This window comes from Penicilliopsis zonata (assembly GCF_001890105.1).
Source record: "Penicilliopsis zonata CBS 506.65 unplaced genomic scaffold ASPZOscaffold_4, whole genome shotgun sequence".
NCBI lineage: Eukaryota > Fungi > Ascomycota > Eurotiomycetes > Eurotiales > Aspergillaceae > Penicilliopsis > Penicilliopsis zonata.
The window spans coordinates 347,206-372,301 of record NW_019208914.1 but is presented as its reverse complement, the minus strand read 5'-3'; the positions used below and the strand labels follow the sequence as shown (position 1 = coordinate 372,301).

General features: G+C 52.3%; 10 protein-coding genes across 10 annotated transcripts; 4 read left to right on the top strand and 6 right to left on the bottom strand.

Moving 5' to 3' along the window:
* Window positions 1–280: 280 nt before the first annotated feature.
* On the bottom strand, window positions 281–1,703 carry ASPZODRAFT_140517 (hypothetical protein; the record flags this gene model as incomplete). Its single annotated transcript, XM_022724671.1, has 4 exons — window positions 281–1,029; window positions 1,090–1,217; window positions 1,276–1,421; window positions 1,500–1,703. The coding sequence occupies 4 exons, from the start codon at window positions 1,701–1,703 to the stop codon at window positions 281–283; spliced, it is 1,227 nt and encodes a 408-aa protein (XP_022582711.1).
* Window positions 1,704–2,248: 545 nt separating this feature from the next.
* On the bottom strand, window positions 2,249–10,927 carry ASPZODRAFT_14349 (hypothetical protein; the record flags this gene model as incomplete). The annotated part of the gene is made up of 3 exons (XM_022724914.1): window positions 2,249–10,654; window positions 10,718–10,807; window positions 10,862–10,927. 3 exons carry the CDS (start codon window positions 10,925–10,927, stop codon window positions 2,249–2,251), a joined length of 8,562 nt encoding a protein of 2,853 aa, XP_022582710.1.
* A 1,134-nt stretch (window positions 10,928–12,061) lies between these two features.
* ASPZODRAFT_92553 (hypothetical protein) lies at window positions 12,062–14,813 on the top strand. Its single transcript, XM_022730447.1, has 3 exons — window positions 12,062–12,165; window positions 12,234–14,356; window positions 14,427–14,813. Exons 2-3 carry the CDS (start codon window positions 12,542–12,544, stop codon window positions 14,691–14,693), a joined length of 2,082 nt encoding a protein of 693 aa, XP_022582709.1. The 5' UTR covers window positions 12,062–12,165; window positions 12,234–12,541; the 3' UTR covers window positions 14,694–14,813.
* Window positions 14,814–15,125: 312 nt separating this feature from the next.
* Window positions 15,126–16,052, top strand: ASPZODRAFT_61908 (hypothetical protein; the record flags this gene model as incomplete). The annotated part of the gene is made up of 1 exon (XM_022729027.1): window positions 15,126–16,052. One exon carries the CDS (start codon window positions 15,126–15,128, stop codon window positions 16,050–16,052), a length of 927 nt encoding a protein of 308 aa, XP_022582708.1.
* A 72-nt stretch (window positions 16,053–16,124) lies between these two features.
* ASPZODRAFT_61882 (hypothetical protein) lies at window positions 16,125–16,999 on the bottom strand (the record flags this gene model as incomplete). Its single annotated transcript, XM_022729021.1, has 3 exons — window positions 16,125–16,448; window positions 16,528–16,885; window positions 16,932–16,999. The coding sequence occupies 3 exons, from the start codon at window positions 16,997–16,999 to the stop codon at window positions 16,125–16,127; spliced, it is 750 nt and encodes a 249-aa protein (XP_022582707.1).
* Window positions 17,000–17,304: 305 nt separating this feature from the next.
* Window positions 17,305–18,598, top strand: ASPZODRAFT_23853 (hypothetical protein; the record flags this gene model as incomplete). Its single annotated transcript, XM_022727947.1, has 2 exons — window positions 17,305–18,498; window positions 18,569–18,598. The coding sequence occupies 2 exons, from the start codon at window positions 17,305–17,307 to the stop codon at window positions 18,596–18,598; spliced, it is 1,224 nt and encodes a 407-aa protein (XP_022582706.1).
* A 154-nt stretch (window positions 18,599–18,752) lies between these two features.
* Window positions 18,753–20,166, bottom strand: ASPZODRAFT_14344 (hypothetical protein; the record flags this gene model as incomplete). Its single annotated transcript, XM_022724907.1, has 2 exons — window positions 18,753–19,885; window positions 19,953–20,166. 2 exons carry the CDS (start codon window positions 20,164–20,166, stop codon window positions 18,753–18,755), a joined length of 1,347 nt encoding a protein of 448 aa, XP_022582705.1.
* A 414-nt stretch (window positions 20,167–20,580) lies between these two features.
* ASPZODRAFT_2123349 (hypothetical protein) lies at window positions 20,581–22,819 on the bottom strand (the record flags this gene model as incomplete). Its single annotated transcript, XM_022727814.1, has 3 exons — window positions 20,581–21,904; window positions 22,138–22,479; window positions 22,584–22,819. The coding sequence occupies 3 exons, from the start codon at window positions 22,817–22,819 to the stop codon at window positions 20,581–20,583; spliced, it is 1,902 nt and encodes a 633-aa protein (XP_022582704.1).
* A 204-nt stretch (window positions 22,820–23,023) lies between these two features.
* Window positions 23,024–23,866, bottom strand: ASPZODRAFT_140511 (hypothetical protein; the record flags this gene model as incomplete). Its single annotated transcript, XM_022724670.1, has 2 exons — window positions 23,024–23,089; window positions 23,138–23,866. 2 exons carry the CDS (start codon window positions 23,864–23,866, stop codon window positions 23,024–23,026), a joined length of 795 nt encoding a protein of 264 aa, XP_022582703.1.
* Window positions 23,867–24,064: 198 nt separating this feature from the next.
* On the top strand, window positions 24,065–24,583 carry ASPZODRAFT_14341 (hypothetical protein; the record flags this gene model as incomplete). Its single annotated transcript, XM_022724906.1, has 2 exons — window positions 24,065–24,217; window positions 24,302–24,583. 2 exons carry the CDS (start codon window positions 24,065–24,067, stop codon window positions 24,581–24,583), a joined length of 435 nt encoding a protein of 144 aa, XP_022582702.1.
* Between the last annotated feature and the right edge of the window lie 513 nt (window positions 24,584–25,096).

The following is a 25,096-nucleotide window of genomic DNA, read 5'->3' as shown; positions in this document are numbered from 1 at the left end:
GCCCAGATGTGAAGAGAGGAGAAAAACGCGTTCAAATTGCCTAGGTTAGTGTCTCATCGCTCTTCATCTTCCTTGGTTATCTTTGTGTCTCTCGTACGAGGATGCGGTGAAGTTCGCGTTGGGAAGTCGAAGATCGAAATTTGTTTTGTTTGCTAAGGAGGCAAACAGTGCAAACATATCAGAGGTATACGCTGGATAGTATTCCACAAATGCATTAAATCAAGTATACATGGTTAGATCTAATATAGTTACATGATAATTAACTAGTACCATAGTACTATCAAGACCATCCACTGAACTCATGTGCAAACTGGACGGCAGCCTTCAGGTAGAACTGGTCTGGATCCCCCCATGTGTCGGCGGCTTCTCTTAATGCGCGGATTGCCTTGAGGTAATGGGGATCAGTGGCATGCGCGCCCTGGACAGCCGTGTAAGCGACCGATTTCCAGTCCCGCCCCTCCAGGTTGAAGCTACGGATGCTGTCGAGATCGATTTGTGGCCGGAGCTGTGCGATGTAGATGGCTAGGGTGACGAGCAGCCACTGCCGGACAAGAGATAGTTGGAAGCGGGCAGGGAGGAAGGGGAGGAGGATGCGCACGGCGTGGCTTGTCGTCAGGACATGGACAAGCAAGAGACTATAGGTGTCCGTCTTGCTGTCCTTGGGGGTGGTGGAGACAAACAGCGCAGCAGCAAGCTCTTGGCTCTCGCGGAACTGCTTGATGGGGTCGTCGATCTTCCATGCATTCCAGTGGCCGAGGAGCTCCGACTCGCGCGCCTGGAACACGCTGTCAAGGGTGTTGCCGTCGTGGCCATCGGAGAGATTGTCGAAGCTCTTGTCTGCTCGGACGCGTTCCAGAATCTCAAATAGCGAGGCTGAGTGGTACGCGGCTTCCGTCTGGACGTAGGACGGGTCCTCCAAATATTTATGAAGGTCACTGTAACAGGTGGCTGCAAGACCTAGAGCTTCTGTGGCCATCTCGCGACTCGACATCTCATACGCATACGCTAGATGGATGATGGGGTGGCCGACTAAACAAAATCAAAAGCATGAGCCGCTCGAACCCAGTCCAAATTGGCGGAAATACATACGATCACTCATCATCGAGTTAATCAACGGTTTTTCCCCTGTGAGTAGATAGTCGTGTACGACCTGCCTCCAGTCGTATCCGAGCCGTACGAGCTCATCGTCGAAAAAGTTGATGTAGGCCTGCTGATAGCTGTATCCATCAGCGCGAGAAAAGGCGAAAAAAAAAAGAAAAAAGAAAATAGTCGTACTTCCTCTTTCCGAGAAAATCTCTCCAGTCGTAAGAGCATACTTCACTGGGTGACTCTTCCCAGTGCTCCAGATCCTTGCCTGCAACCTCATAAATCCGATTCAGATCGTGTTGGGTTGCCCCCAGGAGATACGAGGAACTCAAAACCTGCACAATATTAACATGCCATCCTGATCCTTGATTTTTTATCAGAAAAAAAAAGAAAAAAAGAAAAGATGCACGCACATGGGACATCTGGTTCTGAGATCGTAGCCCATTATAAAGTACAGCGTTGTCCGCATGGTTCAGCTTCAACAAGTGTCTTAACGAGCTGGCGGGTCTTTCCTGTGCATTTTGGATGTCGTGAATCTTCACCGACGCAATATCGACGCCCTTCTCGGACCTGGAAGGCCACAGACCCTGTAGAGAAGGCAGCGAGATGCTGAACATGGTCTGCTTACTATATACTCCAACGATTGTTGGGAGGTAGTTATTTAGTCGTGTTTTTAGGGGGGATTGGTGGGGAAAAAGAGCAGCGTCCAGACCAGGGCGAGATCTCGCGAAACACGCGACCAGACGGCGACAGGCCTCTGAAAACGGTCTTGCAGGTCAATTGGAGTTCAATGAAGAAGACTGCCGGAAAGAATCCCCCGGCGTTTGTTGTCTGCTCGAGATGAGAGTGAGTCGAGTCGACGGAGTTGCGATGGAATTGTTGGGCGCTCGCCGTTGCATGACGTGGATGCAAACCTGTCAAACATGCCGCTTTCGGAAATATGCCATCACCACCTCAGGCATACAATTTTGTTTGGATTCGAGAGAGACAAGGTAAGGCAGAAAGGAGTGTTATTCTATCTATCTGCTGCTAGAGCTAACTGGTTCGCCATAGAAATGAGCGGACGCCGTTGTCACCGCCAGGGAGAGCCTGAGTCGTAGTAGCATTTATGGTGTGAGAAGCCCAGTCTAGACCATGAGAATTCCTACAATAAAACAGACAATCAAGCAGCAGGGTAGGTGTTGTTCTGTCTATGCAAAGCGTCGTGAAGACCATGGAACTGTTTCCGACCGGCCGTAGAGATCGAGAGTGAACGTGAGCGACTTGTTCTGTACTGGTTGAATGGATGGGGATGGCTTGACGCCCTGGAGTATCTGGGGACCTCGCGAGGAAACAAGACCGGCAACGGGGCGTCTGGTGAGCGTAGAGAATAGTAATCCCCGCTGGCGCTGATGGGCGTGCTGTTTATTCCGGAGGATTTGGTGGAGGAGTCTCGACGACCATCTCTGAAGATTGGAAGGCTGGAGGCATCGGTATATGGAGCTGATACGGCAGAGATGGCAGATGTCTGGCCTGACCCCATGGCATTACGGGAGTCAGTCGAGGGACCTCCCCCTCCCTCCCTTGCGAAGGAATAATCATTAGTACCCTGCTCAACTACTGCTCTATCGCTGGCGGTGGAGCGACTGGCCATGAGCTGCAGGGCCTTGCCGATCCAGAGCATCTGCTCGTGTTCACGGAGATAGCGATCCCCGCTGAAGGACTTTTGGACAATGGTTCGTGTCATCATACCCAGCTTCCGGCGGTGCTGGCTCTTCTCATACATCCGGCGAGTGATTCGAGCCACTTCTTCGGTAGTGGGAGAGGAGGTCAGGACAGGCACCGGGTCGCTGTCGTCGGCAAACTGGCTCCACTCTCCCAACATCCCCAGCATGGAAATCTGAGCTCGGGCAAGAGCCTCCGCATCGTTCGGTGCGACGACTGCGCTGAATCGCGAGAAGTCATCTGGGTCGCTTAACACGCGAAGTGAGGCTCCGACATCCGTGCAAACAACAGGCGCCCCGGTCAGGGCTGCTTCGCCCAGTGCCAACGGCAGACCCTCAGACAGGGAAGAATTGAGGAAGAGCCAGGTGTTCTCAAGGACTTTCATTGGGTCGGCGGTGCCGTGCAATGTGACCCTGCCGCGAAGGCCCTTGGAGGCAATTATTTCTTGACACTCGGTGGAGTATGTGGGCGCTTTGTCAAGTGCGCCATAGATGTCCAGGTAATAGTCATGGAACTTCCACTGGTTGATGATGATATCCGCAGCCAAGAGAGCTGTCTTGATGTCCTTGGCATACCAGACATGCGAGAGCATGGTGGCAGTGGGACGTTGCGACTGGATTTCCTGGACAGGGGTGAACTTCTGCATGTCTGTGATCCCGTTGACAACAGGGTCAACCTTTCGGCGAAAGACATTGCGGTGCTCAATGGTCCCCTGGCAGGTCCCAATCTCAATCTCCCAGCCAGGGTTGAAGAAGTCAGCGCAGGGGGAGACGATATCTGCGTGGTGCAGCGAGAGCACCGACGTGATACGTAACAAGCCGAGCAGTGCATTGCGCACGAATGGCGAGAGTGTGCACAAGGCAGACGATAGACAAATGTTGGTCTCCCGCCAGCTGATTGCATGATCCCAGATCTGCAGTGTACAGCCCCTCTGAATCTTGCATACGACTCCATAAGACGCGCTGACACTATGATGTGATGCCTGGAACACGGCGGGGATTCTTTCAGGGACAGGGATCGAGAAGATGAACAGGTAGCGATACCATAGATCCATAGCAGTGTCAAGCGTGCCCAGCGTAGGAAGTTCTGTGTCCAGCCACTGGGATGATGGAATAGTGTTGGGCATATCCTGAGCGAGCCACAATTCGCGCCATCGCTCTTTGACAACTTCGCTGCTCCATACCTGCGTCCAATGTCTCGAGTCCTGGAAGTACGTATTCAGATTGACCAAAGCCCTTGTCGCTTGTTTGATATCGGCCTTGGAGAGATGGACCGCGCGAGCACCCTTCACCAACGCGGTCAGAATGGGTATGAAGTTCATGGAAATATCGAGCTGACTGGCTGAGGTCACATCGTCGACTTCAGAGTCGAGCTTGTTTCTGAATAGCCCGTGGGTAGGGGTGAGAAAGTCCAGCCCCCAAAGAGGGACCACCTTGAGGGAATGCACATTCTCTTCTGTTTGATGCTTGGGAATGCCAAAGTCGTTTGCCGACTCGCAAATCATATGCCACTTGATTGTACGCAACGAGTCGATCATATCACGTCGACAGGCCGAGACACCACCACCTTCGTTGGGCCAGGTGCCATTGTCAATTGCGAGGACGTGCAGTGTCTTCTCGGTATCCGGGCCAAAGCCGTTTGATCTGGTTTTCACGACCGCATCGCCTCCAGAGCCAAATTGGACCAGGTCACTCAGCTTGACCGCCAGTGGTGTCCAGCCGGAGATGTTGTCGTCAAGGTCAGCACTGGCCATGATTGCGTCGGCTCGAAGAGACACAAACTTCTTCGCCGCGCGCAGATTGCCGCGGTCTCGCAAACGCCAGTAGGGACCCAACACTTTGTCTTTGCGCAGGAGCCGATCGTCCATCCAGCGAACAGTCACGCCATCCAAGTCCATCCGCTCCTTCCAGGCCTGCCAGATCAAGGAGCGGGCTTGGGACGTGGAAACCGGAAACCGTTTCTTTCTGAGGCCTAATGTCCGCGTCAGAAAGTTCGAGTTGAGACTCTCGCAGTACACAAGGGGGTTTTCGTGCGCAAAACCGGTATCCTTTGGCTTTGACAGAACACCGAGATAGTCATGTTCGATCATCGGTGGTGTCTGTATTTTCTCGCCATTGAGAGTCGTTACAATGGTAGGCTCGAACTTGTGGTCATAGAACCAACGGCTTTCATACACATCCGGGCCCTGCACAAACGTTGCTTCCGTGACTTTGGAACATGGTATCCAGCGGTCGGCCTTTTCAGGATGCCGATGAGGAGGTGCACACCAGGAAACCGTGCAGCTGATGTGAGATAGAACGTATTCAGCACGGAGTAGCTCGTCTCCGAATTGGGGATTCTTGCGGTAATGATATTGGAAGCGAACCAGATTGCCATCCTTCATGTAGAGGCCTGCCTCAATGAAGCCTTTTCGGTTATATTGCACACATTGCGACTGGTTCTCGCCTTGTACACATCGTCGACGGATAGGAATCTTGCTATTCACCCCTTTGGACAGCTTAGGACCCTTTCTTGTGGGCTCGCGATACTCATATTGGTATTCGTTCAACATCCTACCATCCTTGAACTCGTTCCTGGCCCGCAGAAGCATTGCTCGAGAGTAGATACCCATAGATTTGAGGAAGTGGGTGTCTCTGGGTTCACATTTGTGGTGGCCGGTATAGTAATATACCTTGAAACCACCGTCTTCATCGTTATCATGCTTGAAAGCAGTGAAGGTACCGCCTGGGCTTTGGATCGTAAATCTGTTCTTCTTGATGTCAATTGTCATTCCCTTGGTCTCTTCCCACAGCTCTTTTATATTTCCACGACCATGAAAAAGAAAGAACATCAACCCTAGATCCTGTACCGTCTTGGAATATGACCAGAGAAGATTGAGGAAAAGTTTGACAGGCAATCTGATGAATGCAGGGCGAGATCGGATGACATGTTCGAATTCCCTTTGAAACTCGGGGTCAGCTATCATGGCAGTGACAAGGAACTTGGTTATATCACCACAGCAGTGATATAACCAACTAAACGGTGTTTTCAAAATAGAAGTCCCTCGAGAATACGGTTTTGCAGTGTATAAGATGTCCAGAGACGCTTCAGAGCCTCCAGGAGCCACAGACCCGTCAGCTCTAACGCGGGCGTATTCAAGTATGCTTGTGGCAACTGCCGCCCCGAGGTTGCAGCGAGCGACATGTACAGAAAGATCATTGGTATCGAATCTGCAGAGCTGCTCCTGGAGCCACTGGGCCTGGGAATCGGACAAAGAGCTCGGCAATCCAAGACAACGGTTCAGTAAGATGCGGCGGATGCCCTTTGGAAGGCTCTCCCAGTGAATTTCTAGGTCAAAGCCTAGGCATAATTGGCGCAGAACCTCCTTTCTAGCCCAGTGGATAACGGGCAGGGTATCTGTTTCCTCGAACAACTGTCGTGCCATCCCTTGTGTGATACCGGCAGTAATCAAAGACTCGGCCAAGATGGCATAGTCGTGAGGAACTCCAAACACAGCCTCAGCAACTGTATGGACAACAATTTCTGCGATGACCTTGCAATTTCCCCTGATGTCAATTCGCTGGGTTGCTCCTCGGCCAAGACAAATAATGATATGCAATCGACTTTTGTGGCTGCAGCTCAACGCCCGAGTACCTGGCCCGAGAGAACGCCGAGGGACGACTTCCAAAATCATGTCTCCCCTGTTCCATGAAGTGAGCGCCGTTTCAATGATATGGCTGGACTCGGGGAATGCTTCTCCAATCATTGGATCAGTTGTGCGTGACCGTAGCAAAGTTGTGATTTCCAGTCCTGGATGAGAATCGGGACTGATCTTCATCCGAGCCTCGTCCGGTATATGGGAGAGACTTTTGTACATAGCCTGCAGTTCCTCTTGCGACCACTGAGGATCGGCCCACGACGTGGTAAATGCATGGTAGACCTTTTCAGAACTATCCGGAGCTACCGCTTTGTTAGGCATCCGTAAACCGGCACTCCAAAGAGTGAGGATAGCTATTGTCCATGTTGCGGTTCCCAAACCAATGACTGAAGAATACGAAAGGTTGGGAAGACAGATTCGGAGCGCAATTCCCAGGCTTAAGCCGATGGCCAGTCCGACGAGAAGTGGTATCAAAGCATGGGGGCCAGAAAAGATCTTGGTGTATTGATACCACAATAGGCCGGTGTACGCGAGAACGTAGGCGAGAAACATAACAACAGCCTCCAGCGACGACTGGAATAGCCATAAGAGGACCGTGGAGAATGCAAGACTCCAGACATGCCACATGAGAAACTGGATAAGTATCCTCCAATACACGCTCCGCTTAAATCTCACACCACGCTTGACTGACGCTTGGATGTCTTCAACCGACTTTATTGCATCCGGTTCTTGAGAGCCAACAAGGGCATGGAGCTTTTGGGCCTTGGTGTCGATGAGAACTGCCCCGATTAAATAATAGGCTAAGCCAAAGCCAACTGCCGTCCTGGAAGTGTCTGTGAGAGACGCAGAGAGACCAACTAGGTGGCCACCAGTGAGCAATTCAATCCACTTGTCCAAAAGAGCAACTATAAAGTACAAAGTCCCACAACCGATCTCCCTGCCTGACTGCCGCCAGTGGATGAAAGCGTTGTGCAAACGGATGCCTTTCTGGGAGTTTCGCATGACGTCCAGACCAACCTTCGTCAACGTGTTCCAGCATGAGCTGAAGGGAATGGGCCGCGGTAAACTGGCGTACCTGCAGTACCAGTCAAGTAGAAAGTTGGTTGAGTCCCAGTCTCTCGCGAGTTCAAAGACCAGCTTGTCTGGAGTCGGCGTGGTGAAAGGTCCCCGTCTTCTCTCCGTCTGAACGGCATGGAGCAAAGCTTCACTCGCAAGCTTGAGCACAGCTGGATCGCTGAGCTTATCAATGTTCTTCTCATTTATCTTTCCGTAGGTGGTCACATACCACATCTTGATCTCTGGGTCGTCTGTCCGGCGGATGCTCTGGTACCATGTCACCCAATTGGACGTGACTTTTCTCAGTCCGACTAGCAGCACGATGACGAAGCAGTAAATCACGACGAGATAGACAATGGAGTCATAGCCTGTGAAGGTGGTGACCACGGGACTGATGAATAAGAGGGGGATACATCCTAGGATGGCTTTGCGGCCCGAATGAAAGGAACTGCCTGGGTAGCTGAAACTAGCAAGAGACGCAAAGATGGAGAAATACATCGTCAAGGCAACCAAGTACAGATAGAAAACTATACCGGCCCGTGGACCTCTTGTGCTGGAGATGGCGATGAGCCCAATGCAACCAGCTGCAATGGTAAAGGCAAAGCCAGCAAGAAGACGGGTGAAGACAAACATATTCGCGGCGGCAAAAGCCATGGAGATCAGGTAATATGGACCACCACACGCGATGCATGTGCCGATTACACCTGAGAGTAAGAGGGAGATCATGAGGGCAGTGGTTGCGCTGAGCTGCTCATGGTGCGTCATGAATGCAGACAAGTACAGTCCACGGCCAATGGTGGATAGCATCAGAATATCGATCAAAGCGGGAATAGCGAAGACACTGAGAAAGGTAAACCTCTGGTAGCCACGCATTGTGGTGGGCTTGATATCCAGGTCGATATCGATCTGGGCACCAGCGTAAGAGGTAGCCATCTCCGCTGAGCCATTGATCCAACTGGGCGGTTGGCGTTCATTGTAGTACGCCCGGAAATGATCAGACAGTAGTTTTCCAAAGGCGTTGGGGCTCATATCAAAATAAGCCTCACATCGGGAGCCAAGAGCAAATGATTCGGCAAAAGCAGCAGCCTGGTCAGGATGGGAGTTGAATAGCGGGTTTCTATCGGTTACTTCGGTATAAATTTGATCAAATGCAGCTTTCCGGGCAGCACAGAAGAGGGAGAGAGCCATCAAGTCAACATGAGGGTTTAGCTTGTTCCTCTGAACAAGTTTACAAAGCGCTTTGGTGATCCTAGCGAGATCTCTTTGGCGGCGTTCTTCCAGAATCTTGATAAATGTACGATCCACTTCGATGAACAGAGAAAGAGAAGCAGGGAATGATGGGTGCGGGCATTGTTCGTCGCGATGCCAATTGAGTCGAGAGCTGATTAGGACTTCTGTGGAAACAGATCCATCGAGATAGCCGACAGTGTTGACTTCTTTGAGTTGCATCAAGGACGGTACGTCCACGAGCTGTTGACTGATGTATGTGCAGATAGTCTCAGTCAATTTACTTTGAACATCACTCAGTGATAAATGTCGAAGCAAAAGAAGCCGCTGCTCAGGACCCAGGCCATCAATATCCTGCACAATACGGCGAGTGAGTCCGGAACCATCAACGAGGTTTCCAGACCAGCGAGCGAATTCGATTTCTGCTTCGAAACAGACGTGCCTAGGGAAGCCCTGGGCGGAAAGGAAGGTATGCAGGACGGTTCCAGCCAGCCCCTGAACATTTTTAGAGACAAAGATTTCGATACCCTCTGAGTCTTGGATGTAGACGGCCCAGAAACGGACATCTGCGCTCTGACGTAGACCCGAGTCTAAACAGAGATTTATACGTAGCCCTTCACTATTCGGAAACTGTGAAATACCTTCGAGTGCTGCCATGAGCTGGGGCCTATGAGTGCGGTGTGGAAAAATATCAGCTTCGTTGAACTGTTTCATCATTGTGCAAATGGCGTTTATTTTCGACGATGGAAGCGGATGCAGCAGGCCTAGACTGTTAAGCTGCAATTGGGAGTTGAGGATCTCAGCAAAAGAAGAAGCAGTTGCATTCGAACCAAGTGGCAGGCAGCCAAGGTTTTGGTAGTTCTCCCCTGACATTGACATCGACAGCGGGCTGCCTTGAGACTTGGTCTGTGATACCCATTCTGGAGGCTCACAAAGACAAAACGGCGTATCCTTGGACGGTGACGATGGTGCTACTTCTTTGTGAGCGAGGACTTGTTCAAGGCTTGGAAACTGCTGTACAAGGATGTTCCAAGCCTCTAAATCGGATGCCTCATTGACAAGATGGGAGTTTGTTCGCCAGATCTCATGGGCCTTCATGACATCACTTTCCTTCAGCCATGAAAAGGCAGAGAGAGGCTCAGCAATAGGAAGGTTCAGGGCTGCATCATGCAATGCAGACTCAGTGCCAATCCAAACGATCATACTATAAAAGGTGCACCACTGAAATGACCTTCGAACGATAGCAGTCGGTATGTGTACCTCATCCCCCACCGTCTCCCACGCCATGACAACAAAATCACGTACACAGGCTTCCGAGACAAACGCCTTAATTGTGCGTTGAAGAGTGTTCAACTGAAAGTAATCGCGCTTCTGACCATCGGACATGATACTTGCATTGCGAATTACTAGACCCGCAATATGATTAGTCTGCAATACCTTGCGGTCCGTCAGGAACTCTGGAGGTTCTGCCTCCAAGTAAACGGCCAAGCCGAGTGTATTGAGAGCTTTCAAGACCCTGCTTAGCACATCATGACCGAAGACAGCTTGCCAGCCTGCAAGGAGAACGCCAGAGATGACGGTGTTATCAAACCCGACCAGTGTTCTCTCAATCTTGTCAATTGCCTCCAAGGTTGGGTCTCTCTGAGACAGGACTGGAGTGAGATTGATCCGCCCTAGTAACTGCCTACAGTCGTACTTGGACGCAGCGTCTCGTATGCCAACCTGCAATGGGTCTACAATCAAGAGATCCCATCGAGTAAGCAAACGAAGCTGATCTTCCGTTGGAGGCACATTAAAGCTTCCAAGGTAGACACCAAATGAAGAGGGCTTCTTCTTCACGATGGTACTACTGGGGTTACTAGTTCCCAATGCGATTTCTTGGTCTGTCAGCCTTTCAAGCGCTCTATCAACTTCCGGGGAGATGGCTTCTGGTGGCTTTCGGGACTACATGAAATGCGAAATTCAGGTTAGATGGATTCAACGAAGCTGATAACCATGCCTTCTCACCTTCAAATGCCTGATGGATCGACGAATCACCGAGTACAGGATATACAGACATCCCAGGATTACACTACCGAGCAAAATACCAACCAGAGCCTGCCATGAGTCAGTCACGCCACAGTGTGAGCCTGTGATTAATAATAGACTTACGAATTGCCACCAATGTCTCGTCATATTGCTCCACCCTACCGGAGAAGTATGGAGAATTTTGGCCATGGTTCTGGAGCGTTGACAGGCCGGTGTCTTGACGAGATATCGAAATGTACCTCACACGGAGAATCCAGATGTATGCCTCATATAGGACCTCTTTTCAGATGATCATTGTGGTGGAGACAGATAGACAAGAGGAAAACAGCAAGCGAGCTACTCGAAAGAGACGGAGAGCAAGTCTGGAGGAATTGCGTGAGAGAGGGAGAGCAAAAGAGAAAAATGCACTAGAGCAAGGTGAAAGGCATATTTTCCCGCTCAATTAATCAGCGATTCGATTGTGACTTTGGATCGAAAGGTGAGGGAATGTCCTTGCACGGCGGGGGAGGGGGAAGATCTTCGGCTGTAGACCCATCGTCAGCTTCGAGACACCCAGACACAAATCAAGCAACTGATCGCTCCTGGTTGAATGCAGAAGCAGTCATGAACAAGTCATAAAACAATAGCTTACCGCAAGAACGACGAAACACTCTGCAGGCGAACGATGGAAGAGTAACACAAGGTCTCCCCCATCGCCGCGCCAACGCCCGACAGACTCGAATAGCAGGCTCTTCCATGGTTAAGCTCGGGGCAGCTACTGATAGACTTCCCAGGGAGATAAAAAACAACACCAGATCCGATGGAATGGCAGCGATTTCGAAACAAACCAGGATCGGTCGTAGGTTACGGCGCGGTGGTGGTGCAAAGCCAAAGCAGACACGAGTCGCTACTCCCTTCCGTATTGGGATGGCCTGTCGTGGCTGCGGCTAATCTTGATTCGGCCAGCTTCCGTACCAGTACGCGTATTGTACGGCAGATCAGACAGTACGGAGTACATACCCATGACTTGTATTGTATTCTGTGTATTGCTGTACAGGACATCCCAAAAAAGAAACTAGGGCTTGTTTTTAGGGTTATTTCACCTGATAGCTTCAGACCTCGCGTCCTTCAGACCTCGCGTCCTTCCAATCCGTCTTCCTCATTCACTCTCCACCATCCTACAGAGCATCGATTCCGCATCAACTCATCGAGTCACATTACCTGCTCATCTAGAAATTGTCTTCTGTCTCTCTACCCCCCCGCCCCCCCCCTGGTTCTTCTTGCAATGCACTACGCGCGCCCATCTCGTGTCACTTGGTGGCCCTCGATTGACCCCCCCGTCTGAGTGTGACCTCGGAGTCTCTACGTACCACCTTGCAATCACTCGATTGAAATCAGGTCCGTGCAAAGACTTCAGAATTTGGAAACAAGGGTCACCTCCTGACCAGGTAAGTCATCAAACTACGCTCAAGAGCAAGGTTCCGAATTGTGGCTGACTGGAGTTCCCTTCTGCTAGAAATTGATAGACGGGCCAATGAAAGAAGACGCATCTAGAGACTGGTTGGAAACATGAAGAAACAACTGCAGATGTGGAGGACCTGCAGGATGCAGGTCAGATGCCTTTCTTTTCTCCGAGAACTGCCCAGGCACTCTCTATAGAGCTGCTTGAGATAAAGCAGGTTTTCTTAGTCTTGATACCTGCAGCTTTCCCTGCTTCTCTACGCAGCGGGTATCTCTATAAGACAGAGAGCAGGTTTGTCTGTCTGTCTGACTGTGTGCTCTGCTTATATCTGCTCTATCTTTTTTCTCAGGTCGTTCCATCATATGTACAGTGTCATGTCTCTCTCAACTCCCTTGGTCACTCCGTCCTCCTCAATCGTTTCATTAGAAACCCCCATCAGCTCTGCCAACGTTGCGGCCAACATATTGGTCATTGCCAAAGATACTTCCTCGGCTAGCACTGCGTCTTCTGGCCTCAATGCATACGGGATTCCTTTCACCACCCTCATTGTACCCCAGTCAGGGGTAGCCCTTCCTGCTCTCAATAGTAGCTTGGGAGGGAATTTCGGAGGGATTGTCGTTGCTTCCCAGGCCAGTTACGATGACGCCGGCAACGCCGGCACAACGAACTACGAAAGTGCCCTGACACCGGAGCAATGGGATCAGCTCTACGCCTATCAACTAGAGTACGGCGTGAGAATGGTACAGTACGACGTCTTCCCCGGCCCTGAGTTTGGTACAACCGATGTCTCGGAATGCTGTGAGACCGGGGTCGAGCAGCTCCTCTCCTTGACTGATGTCAGTGACTTTCCCACCTCGGGTCTAAAGACTGGTGCCGGGGTGAGCACTGCTGGGCTCTGGCATTACCCAGCAACAATCACCGATACCAGCACAACCAAGGAGATTGCCCTGTTTGCGGCCAACTCGGTCATCTCTACAAACACCACGGCGGCAGTCATCAACGACTTTGGTGGCCGCCAGCAAATGGCTTTCTTCCTTGCCTTTGACTGCAGCTGGAGTGCCACTTCCAATTACTTGCAGCACGTATGGATCACATGGATCACCCGTGGCCTCTATGCCGGGTACCGTCGTGTCAACCTGAATACCCAGATCGATGACATGTTCCTCGAGTCTGATATTTACCAGCCCAATGGGACCACGTTTCGGATCACACCTGGTGATCTCGACGGGATTGCCAGCTGGGTCCCCATGGTCAACGCGAAGATGAATGCTGGCAGTACCTACGTTGTCGAGGTCGGTCACAATGGAAATGGGAACATCGAAGCCGCGGCGGACAGTGCCAGGGATGCTTCAGTTTGCAATGGTGGCGGGATTGAGTACAATTCCCCCCCGGATACCTCCCTCGAGTTCAAGAAGCCTCTAGGTACCGGCACTAACCTATGGCCTGCTTCTCGTACAACCTACAACTGGACCGCAGACTGCACCGAGCTTGATCCGCTTCTGGTATGGTGGGCCAAACCCAGCAACCGAGACAAGTTTGCCCACATCTCGCACACGTTCACTCATGAAGAAGAGGACAATTCGACCTTCTCTGACGTTGACAAGGAGATTTCTTTCAACCAGGCTTGGCTGGAGCATGTCGGTCTCTCATCGGGAACATACTTTACCTCCAACGGAATCATTCCCCCGGCCATCACTGGCCTCCACAACGGCGATGCTCTCCAGGCCTGGTGGGACAACGGAATCACCAACTGCGTGGGCGACAATACCCGCCCTGCGCTGTTGAACACTGTCAACGAAATGTGGCCCTACTTCACCACCGATGCCGACGATGGCTTTGCAGGCATGCAGGTGAACGGCCGGTGGGCCACACGCATCTACTACAACTGCTATACCCCGAGCTGCACGGTGGAGGAATGGATCGCCACTTCTGCCGGCAGCGGCAGCTTTGACGATCTCCTCGCGACGGAACGATCTGACACCATGTTCCACCTCTTCGGCCTTCGTCACGACCCGTACATGTTCCACCAGGCCAACCTGCGCAACGCCGACGTGGATCCCATCACCATCAACGGCGTGACGGCCAAATACTCCCTCTTCCAGGCCTGGGTGGAGACCCAAGTCCAAGAGTTTGTGCGTCTGGCGGACTGGCCTTTGGTGACTCTCAAGCATCAGGATGTGAGTTTGTCTTCCTTCCCCTTTCCTCGGGCCGTTTAGATTTTTGCTGTTGATTGACTTGCGTTTTCAGATGTCTGCTGCCTTCTTGGCCCGCTACAAGCGTGATGCCTGCCATTACTCTCTCAGCTATACCACCTCTGACCGGCACATCACTGCCCTCACTGTTTCTGCAGATGGGAACACCTGCAGCGAACCTATTCCCGTCACGTTCCCTGTTGCCCCCACCAGCACCCTGGGTTTCGTTACCGAGCAGCTAGGTAGCGACCCACTGACCGTCTGGGTGCAGCTGTCTGGATCTCCGGTGGTTTTTAGTCTCTCGACTCCTATTCCGTGGTAGGATGATCAATTACAATGATTGTTAACCTCGTACGCAGCTACCCGAACTTGTCAGTACCACTGTCTATCTATCTACCTATGTAGAACACTACATAACACTAGAAGAATCAAGCATAATTCCAAATCATAAAGATAGTGTAACGCCGGGTCTGGATCAGAGATTGTACCACGTATTGCACGTAATAATGGTACTGTAAATAGCTAAACTGGATACGTGCTAGTGTATGGTATGTAATATGTCACATGAAAATTACCCGATTCCCATCTGGGAGAGGCTCAGCCACCACAAACAACCACCTTCGCTGTTTGACTCTTCTTCAGATATCCTCCGACGACAGCAAATATCCTGCGAGATGGTGCGACGGTGGAGTCTATGAAAGAAGCGGCAGTCTCCAGAACCACTGCACTCTGTTGATTACAGTTGTCTATCACGATGGGAACACTTCAAGTTGTTAGGTGGCCATTGAAGAAAGTCCTCGTCGGCGGGGGAATTGTCATTGTCGCTCTGGGAGTTGGACTTGGAGTTGGTCTAGGGGTTGGATTGAAAAGCCGCGGAGGCAGTGGGAAGGAGAATGCAACAGAGAGCAGCAACGTCAGCAACGTCAGCAACATCACGACGGCGAAATGGCAGCCAGGCGTGGAGACAACGTGGCAGATCGAGCTGCTGTACGCGCTCAACGACACCTCGGTAGACGTGGAGGTGTACGATATCGACCTGTTCGATAACGCCGCGACGACGATTTCGGCGCTGCACGACGCCGGGCGCAAGGTGATCTGCTACTTCTCTGCTGGGACGTACGAGAACTGGCGGCCGGACAAGGGGTCGTTTGAGGCGTCTGATCTGGGCAAGACTGTGTCCGGGTGGCCGGAGGAGAGATGGGTGAACATCAGCTCGACGAACGTGCGGAAGATCATGGCCAGAAGACTGGATCTGGCGGTTGGCAAGGCGTGCGACGGGGTGGACCCGGACAACGTGGACGGGTACGACAACGACAACGGGTTAGGCCTGACGGAGGAGGACTCGATCCAGTACGTCAACTGGCTGGCGGACGAGGCACACGCGCGCAACATGTCTGTCGGGTTGAAGAACGCGGGCGAGATCATCCCGGCCGTGCTGGCGAACATGCAGTGGAGCGTGAACGAGCAGTGCGTGCAGTACGACGAATGCGACATGTTTGCCGTCTTTGCGCAGACGGGCAAGCCGGTCTTTCACATCGAGTATCCCAAGGGCGACTCGACGGACAACGAGTTGAACGTCACCGCCGCCCAGAGGGACAAGTTCTGTACGTTTTCGGGGTCGGGGAATTTCTCCACGCTGCTCAAGAACATGGATCTCGACAATTGGATGGAGAGGTGTTGATCAATAGTAACAGTTGTATCAATTCTACTCACTGTACGACAGAGAATTCCAAATCATACACCATCCACTGAACTAATCAAAAGCTGTACCTGATAAAACCTCCTCCCAGTGCCCGCCAAACCCTGCATAGTAATCGACCGCCAGATGCGTGATGAAGACCTGGTCCGCGACCCGACAGACCTGCGCAACCAAGTCGTGCAGCTGCGCTCCCTGGACGGTGTCAGGCACGGAATGCACCAGGACGCCCAGCTGCGCGCGAGGATCCCTGGCAATGGCGGCGAACAAGCCCGCTGCGTGGCGTTCAAGGAAGGTATCGTATGTTGCCTCGAAGACAATGGTGCAATCTGCCATTGACAGATAGCGTGAGTCTGGGATGGCTCCAGGATTGTGAATGATCTGAAAGAATATGAATATGAAGATGAATACATGATACAATGTACTGATACGATGTGAATGGTAATACAGTTACCAATACCATACATACATAGCCACTCTTCCAAGTCGTCCTCACAACCCCCCCAAGTTCAGCCAGGTACATGACTGCATCGGCACTGAACTGCTGCGGTGTTTCATCGAAGAAGATGCCCTGGACTGCAAGGCCCGGGATGGAGCTCGTCGTCGGCCACGCCGCGTACGTCGCGATCTCGCGGCGCACAAGCGAAATGTCCCGGCGGGCATACGTCGTGGCCACATATCCCAGCACGCGCGCGTTGGCGTATCGGGTCAACCTGGGGATCTCCCTTGTGTAATTTGCGTCGGGTAGGGGGGATGGACCGGGTCCGTTGCCTGGGTTGATAATTATGGTGAAGGTAATGTTGGGGTGAGTGGCGATTCTAGAATATAATTAGAAAGAAGAAAAAAGAAAGAAAGGATACTTACGCATCTTCAAGTGGCTTCCATGCCCCTGGAGCAGGGTAGATGTAGAGAGGGATCAGAAGACAATTCATTGCTGACAGTCAAGATGAAAGAGTCTATTGATTTAGATTTAGATTTAGACGGCCAGCTCACGTGCTCTCAGATCATGAAAACTAGAAATCGTCTTACAGAAATGCAGACAGTGGCACAAATGACAATTCTGATTCTATTTATATAGATTAATTCCCAGATAAATAAGACATTGTCGTCTGTCTGACCAACCCTAACCCTAAATCAGTCTTCAGCCCTGTCGCTAGCTTAGCTCTTCTAGCTTGCCAAGTCTTACAACCCTAAACCCTAAACCCTAAACCCTAACCCTAGACTTATAAAAACTAAGATGGAATCCGATTCTTCTCCAGACACGCCAGCCACGCAGTGGACACTTTCTGACAATGAATTAAGCCTGATGGCAAAGGAGATACACCAGGATATACTGGTCACCGGCGGTCTAGGCTTCATCGGTAGCCACACGACGCTCGAGCTGCTCAAAGCCGGGTATAATGTGATAGTGATCGACAACCTGAGCAACGCCTACGAAGACGTCCTTGCCCGCATTGAAGCCCTCGCCTCCAGGTACCACGAGGAAAAGGGAACCCAGATGCCCGCCCTGCGTCTGCATGCCCATGACTACCGCGACACGGCTCGTCTCCGACCTCTGCTGGATGAGTACGTCCTCGCATCGCGATGGGGGAAGAGCCCCCAGTCGACGATTGCCGGGGTGATTCACTTTGCCGCCTTGAAGTGTGTGGAGGAGAGCATCAGGCACCCGCTGAGATACTATGCCAACAACGTCGGCGGGCTGATTGAGTTCCTCTCCCTGCTGAGTGAGTATGGCATCAAGCGGTTTATCTTTTCGTCATCTGCGACGGTGTACGGAGCAGCCGCCGGGGATCTCCCCCTTACGGAAGAGCGCTGTGCTCACCAAGTAGATGGAGAGGAGAAAGAAGGGGGGGAGCAGAAAGGGTGCGCCGGCATCACGAATCCATACGGACGCACCAAGTGGATGTGTGAAGCCCTGCTGGCAGACCTTGCCGTGTCGGATCCCGAATGGACGATTGTCGCCCTGCGGTATTTCAATCCGATCGGATGCGATTCTTCGGGCCTCCTGGGCGAAGACCCCAGACAGCCGCCTTGTAATCTTTTCCCCGTCATTGTCAAGGTCATCACCGGTCAGGCGCAAGAAGTGCAAGTCTTCGGAACCGACTGGGACACGGCGGATGGCACGGCCGTCCGCGACTTCATCCATGTCTCCGATCTCGCCAGGGGACACATTGCCGCCCTCAATGCCGCCACGGCAGGGAGCAGCACCACCCTGAAGGGGCCCTTTCGGGCCTTTAATCTGGGCACTGGACGAGGCCATTCCGTGCTGCAGGTTCTCTCCGCCATGGAAGCGGTGGCGTGTAGACCCATCCCACGACGAGCAGCTGCCCGGCGTGCTGGAGACGTTGGATCTTGTGTTGCGGTGGCCACTCGGGCTAATGAGGAGCTGCAATGGGAGTCTCAGAAGTCGCTGCGAGATGCGTGTGTAGATGTTTGTCGTTTTTTAGCTGGTATCTAGTCTAGTCTTAGTCTAGTATTATTATAACTAACATATTGTCCAGAGTAACCCTAACCCTAACCCTAAACCCTAAACCCTAGTATACTTAATATATCTAGTCTTGTATTCTACAGTCAATTTAATTAATTGAAAAACTAAGGGTTAGGGTAGGGTTAGGGTTGAGCAAAACCCTAGATCTTCTGATATGCAACCCTAACCTAATATTGTATGCACTGTATACTGTATGTTTACCACGCAACAATCACCTCAGGATTCGGCTTCTTGCCCTCGACATTCCCCTCTGTAAAGACGACCTGTCCAAAGCCTGCTTTGACGAGACTCTGCTTCCAGAACCCCTCGCCCGCCACACAATGCCGCCGCCCATCAGTAAACCGCCACCACCCGTCCAGCAAGCCAAACACCAGATCCAGCCAGAAGATGCGCTCCGTGAACTCGATCAGCGCGAGGAACGCCCCCGGCACGTCCGGACGGAGGAGCCGGCGCGCATTCGCCGCCGAGACAGCCAGGTCGCGCGTCGCATGCAGACAGTTTGTCGAGAGGACGGCATGGAACCGACCCTGCAGGTGAGACGGCGGCCCGGCGACTGTCTCGATGTCGAGCACCTCAAAGGAAACAGGCATGTCTGAGGTGCGGTAGTGCTGGCGGGCGGTCTTGAAGAACGAGGCAGAGACGTCGGTGAAGGTGTATCGGAATGGCACGCCTGCTGCGACGAGCGCGTCAAGAATGAACCCTGTTGTGCCGCCGAAGCCGGCTCCCACTTCTAGAATCTCAATGGGATCTGAAGTGGACTGTTTGAGCGGTTCGAAGACTCTCTGGAAGAGCGCGGCGAGCTGCTGTGAGGCGGCCATCGACATGGGCGCCCGGGTGTAAAAGTCCTGCAGCAGATCACGACCAACTGGCGAGCCAAAGAGCAGCCGGATGGGATCTGCATTGCCAACCAGGCAGTCTGCAAGTCTTGGAGCCGTGAGATGAAGCAGACGGTGGGTGTTTGCGTGTCGTGGATGGTCAAGGAGGATCCGTTCATGGAGTATGGCTGCTGAACTGCTGGGAAGAGGCACTTTAGTGCGCACAAGATGGTCACTGTTCACTCTTTCAATGAGGCCTTCTTGTATCAGGATCTCAAAGAGAGTGTCTAACAGCTGCTGGTGTGATGGCTGCACAGTAGGAGGCACCACTTTACTCCCTGCTGGCATTATATCAAGTGGACATCCCAGTTGCTTCAATGCCTCCCAGATATAGGCTATCACCAGACGATGTTGATCCGAAGCCACCGACGGCCAGTAATCGGTCGTGCCCGCTGCGGCGGCAAAGTCCTTCACCAGTTGGCTGCTCTCCCTGGCAGCCTCGCGGATGGAGAGAGCTATCATATAAACTATTAAACTATTAAACTCCAAGTGAAGAGGGAAGAGACTGAAAAGTAAATATACCAGACGTTGATAGCCGCTTCTCCAGATCCGCCAGACACGTACAGTCTCTGAAAAGGGAGGCTGGAAACGTAATCCCCGTGGATTCCTCCACCTGCGCCAGCACGGCGAAAACAACAGCTGCGTCGACGTCGAGATGGGCAAAGGGAGTGTCCAGAGCGATGTCTGGGACGTTGATTTCGCGGCAGAGCGCCTCACGGAAGATTTGGACAGACATGATTGATGTGCCAAAGTTGAGGAAGATTAAATGCCAAGTTAGACCACAATATATGTTTATAATCTTATTATTTACGGCTCGGGCAGGATCGGGTATCTCATCTCCGACAGGGATAGATGCAGTAGCCAGTGTTATTCGACATACAAGCGAGTACGGATATGTGGCGATAATATCTGCCGAGTGAACTTAGGTAACTAACCCCAGGGTTAGATTGCTCTACTTGAGTATTAATCCTAGGGTTGGTATACTATTAGGCTATACCTAAGGTTGGATTATGGGGTTGATATATAGTATAGCTATAACCCTAGGGTTAATGGACTTAACCCTAGGGTTACTATTATAATAACAAACCTAGGGTTAATTCCATTAACCCTAGGGTTATATCTATACTATATACCAACCCTAGGGTTACGGCTAACCCCAAAACAATAACCATTGCTTTGCATATCCCCAAAGCTGGAGAGAAACTCTGCTCCCCCAATTCTGCTCAGAATGATAGCCATTCCCTCCCAGACGGTACTCTGGCGGAACCTGCGGCCAGACATCGACGCCGTCAAGGATTGCCAGCGCCATGCCGCCCATGAGATGCAGCTCGACATGGCAGTGGAAGAGCCAGGGCCCCGGATTGTCGACCTGGTAGCGCAACACGCTCCAGTAGCCGCCTCCAGGAGAGAACTGGGTGAGCCAGGTATCTCTATAGCCCGGGTTCACAAGATTGAAGTCCTGGGGACGCTCCGCGCGCGCTTCTTCGACGCTGGAATAGTTCCAGCGGCCCTGGCCCTGACCGATGCGCCAGGTCCGACTCCCATGTTTGTGCATAAAGTGCATGAACGCCGCCTGGTCGCCTGGAAGAGTCGACACCTCGAGAATCAAGTCAACCCAGGAACCGTTCTTGGTCCGGATCACCAGGTGTTCATCTTCGGTGCCGACCGTGGCATTCGGATTGAAGAGTAAGGGACTGTCGGCCTGGAAGCTGGGCGGGTACAGATAATGCGTCCGCATGGTGTAGTTGTATGCCGAGTCCACTCGACCCATCACCAACAGATACTCTTCATCTGCTGGACCGGCGTACGGTCCTACAGACGGCCAGGGGGTCATTCCATCATCGCCTCCCCATGGAGCAAAGGTCCTGCTATGGATTTCTTCGGAGAGCGCGAGACCGCCATACGACAACCACGGAGAAGAAGAGGAATCTTCATCATCAGCTCCCTTGTAGACAATCTCTGCAAATGCAGAAATCACCTGGGTGCCCCCCGAGTCTGGGATCCGCAGGGTATACCTGCCAGCCGGTTGATCGAGCTTGACGAGCACGGAGAAAGTCTCCCCGGCAGACATGACGGCTGCGACAAACGGCCGCGGGCGGACGTAGTGTCCGTTCATCTCATACAGCCAGAGTTCATGTTCGTCCAGCGAAACCACAAACTGCACGGTGGTCGCCGCCGCAACAAAGTTCAGACTCACCCACCCGTCGGCGGGATCGACTTGGATGCTTGCGTTCTGCCCTGGAGACGGTACACATCCTTCCTGCATCCGGGGTGGGATCTTCTCCGGGTGGTACGTGTAGTTCCAGGGCCCGCCTTCAATAGGGACCAGGAAGGGCAGACATCCCTTGTCGGTGACATGATCATCAGGGCCAAATGCTGTTCGCCGTACATTCGGCTCGGTCTGGTTGTCGAGGAAGTCGAGGGGGGGGCAGAACACGGCCCCTACTCCGTTGACCAGGATGCTATCCACGCAGCTATAATGTTAGAGTAGACATATTAGGGTAGGCTGCAGAGTAGAGAGTAGAGAGTAGAGAGTAGAGAGTAGAGAGTAGAGAGTAGAGAGTAGAGAGTAGAGAGTAGAGAGTAGAGAGTAGAGAGTAGAGAGTAGAGAGTAGAGAGTAGAGAGTAGAGAGTAGAGAGTAGTAGAGTAGTAGAGTAGGTAAGGGTTAGGGTTAGGGTTAGGGTTAAGTAGGTAGGGGTGGGTTACAAAACTAATAGCCCCGACTCTTCGTTGGCCTTCCAGTACTCTTCCGACACATACTGCGACCAGTCAGACACGACGATTAATTGCGGATTGGCCGCCGCGTGGGCCATGGCTTGGATCTCCAGCGGGTCAGGGCTGATCTGCGCCCACAGGTCGGTCTGCGCATGCTTTGGTTTGATGAAGATGGCGCCGTACAGCCCATCGACAAGCGACATGCGCTCGTGCGAGTGATACCAGTGCGTCCCGGGGGGGGTGGCCGTGAACCGGTAGATGAACGATTCCCCGGGTAGAATTGGCTGTTGGGTGAGGCCAATAACCCCGTCTGACCAGGGGGTTCCGGGTTGACTAGGGTTTTTAACCCTAGGGTTAGATCAAGTCAGGTATGGTAACCCTAAACCCTAGGGTTAACAACCCTAGGGTTATAGGTTTAGGGTAGGTAGGGTAGGTACGTCAAACCGTGCCAGTGGACAGTAGTGTTCCGAGGCAAGTCATTGATGACTGTAATCTCGACCTCGTCGTCTTCATCCAAGATCAGCGGCGGACCAGGGAACTGCCCGTTGGTGTAGATGAGATGGCGAGACTGTCCGTTTGGGGCGCCTTCTTCCCAGGTGAAGCGCAGGGTCTGGCTGACCCTGGCGCTTATGGCAGGGAGAATACAGCAGAGGAAGACAATGAGGTGTTTCATATTGATGTGTCTTTTAGTGTGAGTGTCATCCTACTTGTGTATATATACCTCCTGTCGGTGAAGATGATACCCGGTCCGACCTGCACCACATCCTTGTATAAGTAATGATTTGTATCCGATGATATTACCAAACTACACTAAGAATAAACTAATAGTCCTGACTTCAAGCATTTACCATTCTATACTAGTGACTAACATCTTCATCTAGAGAATGCCCGGGATCAGCCGATAACGCGTGTTCTGCTTGTACTCCACCCACATGGCGCCATACTACAAAGTCAGCATGGATAAAAAGAGAGTAGAACAGGAAGAACATACTCGCTTCGAACAATACTCATCCAACGCCGGGATTGCGCGTTTGCAAAAGTCCCAGGCAAAAAACACCGCAATCAACAGCCCCGACAGCGGCCCGCTGGTGGCGAGGCCCAGGGCCCCCCGCCAGAGCGTGTAGCCGCTATAATTCGGGTGGCGGACAAGGGCAAACAGCCCCTGCGTGAAGGGCTTCCCCCGGTTGCGCGCGTCCGTCTTGAAGGCCCGGCGCTGCAGCTCGCACTGCCACTCGGCGCCGATGCCCAGGACGAACAGCGCAACGCCCGCCTGCAGCCAGGGGTTGGCCAGGGTTTCGCCCGCGGGTAGACGGGTCGCCGACGTGGCCGTACACAGGAACAGCAGGTTGTTCAGCGTGTTGCAGGTGATGTTGTAGACTCCGATTGCCAGGGCGCCGTGGACCGTCCAGGCCTCTTCTGTCACGCACGTCGCGAACCAGGCGTGTTTGGCGGCCGTGGTGCACAGCATCGCCAGCAACACCTGGCGATAGCTGGATAGAGAAGATCCAGGACTGGAGATCTGCTGGGCACCAAAGAGACCCAGGAGGGTTGTCACCGCGGGGGCCCCGGCCAGCACGCGCGACTGCAAGAAGCAGTCCAGCATGCGCAGGCCGACAAACAGCGCCGTGTTGCGATGGGAGGACGCTTTGCGGCCCCGAGGGACAAAGTCGCGGGAGGTCAGGTTGTTTTTGGAGACTGTCTTGTCCATGTTGTTCTCCATGTTGTGTTGTTGTTTTGATGTATATGTATGATCTTGTATCAATATCAGAATCTTATATATATCAAGATTTATTCTTATATTCTATACTACCGGTACGGATGCTTCATCGGACCCGTCGCACATCTCAGATAGGGTATTTATTCTGGCCAGCAATCACTCGTATATCGCATAACTACAATCTACTATCATCAATACTAAATGGAACCCGGCAAAAAGTACCTGTGCCTCAACATTCTGGGCTTCAAGAACGCCGCCGTGTCGGCCCAGGAATACTACGACTACATGGTCAATGTGCATGCTCCGCATGTAGGCGGTTTACTGGCCAAGTATGGCATTGTTCACTGGACGATGGTATTCTATCCATTCTCTATCTATCTATTGTCTTTACTATTCTGTTGATACTTATTCTTTGATGCTTATTCTTTGATGCTTCAGACACACGCCGATGCAGAGTCGCCCGCGCAGTTTGACCGGATCCGCGACGGCCTGTTCTCAAACTACGCCCCCTTTGACGTCTGCGTGACGCTGGTGATGCCCGACATCGAGACCTGGATCCGATTCAAGGCCGACGACTTCTTCAAGCAGAGCGTCGGGCCCGACCATCACCGCTTTGCAGACACGAAGCGCTCGCAGATGATGCTGGGGTGGTATACCCCGTTGCTCAAGGATGGCCGCCTGTTGGTCTCGGAAAAGCATCACGCCACGGCGAAATTGTAGATGCCTTGTCTTGTCTGGACCTGTCTGGAGATTGATTGCCTAATGCCTGATTGCTGATTGCTGATTGCTTGATTGCTGATTGCTGTTGCAACTGAGAGATCCTATAGTATGTTATTGATTGTTATCCTTGAGCATTTACCCAATAGAGATGTAGTTGTAGACTGATAATGCACGTGGTCATGACTTGCATTGCATCTGCAATGCAGTCGACAATCAAATCATACGATGCAGCCGTACATCCAAGGAAGGACTCCGTAGTGATGTCGTACACTGTAGATTATCTACTCCGTATCTGCGATTCTGCGGAGACTCAGGCACGGGCCGCCTCCATGCATGAGTGGGTCGGTCTGGATCTGATCTTAGCGCCACCATCTGATCCTTCCGTCGTAAGCCGTATAGTATAGTCTTAAGCCTGTAATCTCACTCTTCGTATTCGGACAGATTACTTCTACCCTATTTGTCACTGCCAGGATGAGATGAATCGGGTAGAACCAGACGGTTAAGGAGACACCC